The following is a 2,136-nucleotide window of genomic DNA, read 5'->3' on the forward strand; positions in this document are numbered from 1 at the left end:
CATTATATTAATAGTATTATCTTGAATAAACATACCGTGACTCTAAAATAAAAGTTATTCATTTGTGACATTGACTTCTGTCTTGTGATTTATCTTAAGTTTTTAACCTGTTTTTTTAGATTTAGTTTTTTTAGGTTTAATTTTAAAAGAATGTGCAGGAAGGATTGAAAAGCATGTTAACACGGTAATGTAGGCTTGAGTTCATTATCAAACTTAAAAAATACTGAATTACAAAAAACATTTAAAAAACAAACATGTTTCATTGTTAAATATAATAAAATGAATATAAGGAACTCTATTTATCAAACATTATACAGGGCAAGTAAAAATTGTTTCGGTCAAATTAAATGTGAAAGTTACTTGCCCTAAATCCTTAACGTCAACCCCTGGTCATATGCAAACATGGAGGAAAAATCTCCTTTCTTATCTGTCAAAATCGACCATTATTGAAGTTTTAGGATGATATTTTCCAGCCTGGAGTTTTAGTTTTTTTTGTATTTTTTTTTTTAACATGGAGCCTCTGGCCAGACTTTAGATTATAAAGCTCTGCAGCTTTATCAGAGCAACTTCACTGCAACTCGTTAAGAAAACTCTATGGAAGCTGTGAGTCAGCACACAGAAATGAGATTCAAGCGAGGAAGCAGCAGCAGCTTCTGCAGGGATCCTAAAACCTGTGATGAAGCACAATCAAACCCTGCAGAGTAAATGAGCAGCACTGACAGACGCTCTGCAGCCGTTACACCAACAGATGAAATAACATGATGACACTCAGCATTCCTCAGAGAACAAGCAGCAGCACACTTTGGCTTTAGAGTCTGATGAATCTGGACTAAACCAGCAAATAGAACGGAGCTCAGAGCCTACCTGAGGAAATCCTTCAGAGCAGGCAGATCGTAACCTGGTAGATGGATGATAATTGGATCTTTATTGGTCTGTCCTTGGAGGATATGTGGAGCTCTGGCCAGCAGCACGGCCCTGTGAGCTCGGACCGATCCTGAACCCGCATAGAGGGAAACATCTGCCTCCAGTTCCTCCTGCAGCAGCCTGGAGAAACACAGAACAAATGATTTTCCTCAGACTTGGATATCAAAGCACAAACAACTCTTAATAAACAAACAAAGCAGAGTTCCTGCATTCTTTTCTCTATTTCCATATTTTATAAGGCTTAGATATCCAGACTTGGCTTTCTATTTACCCTTTTAAAAGACTAATAAAAACTTTCCCTATAAAATCAGAGCAAAGATGTAAAAACTTTAACTTGAATCCTAATCCATACTTTTCAAACTAGTCCCTGATAAAGATAAATCTGATGGCCTGTTTCTGTATCGCAGGACTTTGGAACATGAATCCTGAGGCGGTCCAGCTCCTCCATACCATCACCATATCTCATCCCGCCTCGCTGACTGAACTGGGTGACCCAGAAAGGGAGTCAGCGTGAGGCGAGTGTGCATTCATAGATCAAATGCTGGTGTCACATTTGTCCCATAACTCCGATCAAAGTGAGAGGAAAACTCTGACAGGCCAAAAGGACGACCCGCCTCCCAGAGACGCTCGCATCAATGTGACCTTTTCTTCTGGGAAACAGAACAGCAAAGAATAAACCTTGCATTTGTTCAATGGCCGTCCATGTTGTCATCATCACACCCTCACCTGTCACTGATTACTGAAAATGTCTGCAACTATCTTCAAACTTTTCTATTTTCATTCAGTTTTTCCACAGATGGGTTTTGCAGAAAATGTCAAATAGATAATATCAGATAAGAAACTAAATTATTATCAATGTTTGGAATTGAAGAGTTTCAAATAACAGAATATCATTGCTGAATACAAACACCATTATAGACCGAAATAAACATGGAGGCACCGTTTTCCTAATCTGCGTTAATCTGCATTTATTCTCACAAAAAGGTTTTAGTCTAATAAAAATTTCTTATCTTTTCATAGTTTTTTTTATTGTTAGAAATAGGAATTTTATTTTTTCCTCTATGTTCTGGTTGGAGGTTCAGAGGAGGAATGAATAGAGCTTAATATTCTGTCCAGCCAGACTGATCTGACGTATACATGGGATATCATTCTGATTAGGTGCTTTTAGAGTTGGATTTCAAGGCGGGACTAAGCCCCAGATCCCACATACTC

General features: G+C 38.1%; 1 protein-coding gene across 1 annotated transcript in view; it reads right to left on the reverse strand.

The window, feature by feature from the left end:
* LOC107091533 (uncharacterized protein KIAA1107-like) overlaps window positions 1–2,136 on the reverse strand; it is a 53,379-nt gene that overhangs the window by 44,135 nt on the left and 7,108 nt on the right. Inside the window, exon 3 of the mRNA XM_015385514.1 lies at window positions 865–1,044. Coding sequence (XP_015241000.1) covers window positions 865–1,044 — 180 coding nt within the window. The remainder of the gene's footprint in view (window positions 1–864; window positions 1,045–2,136) is intronic.

The sequence above is a fragment of the Cyprinodon variegatus genome, unplaced genomic scaffold (assembly GCF_000732505.1).
Source record: "Cyprinodon variegatus isolate N-32 unplaced genomic scaffold, C_variegatus-1.0 Scaffold342, whole genome shotgun sequence".
Lineage (NCBI taxonomy): Eukaryota > Metazoa > Chordata > Actinopteri > Cyprinodontiformes > Cyprinodontidae > Cyprinodon > Cyprinodon variegatus.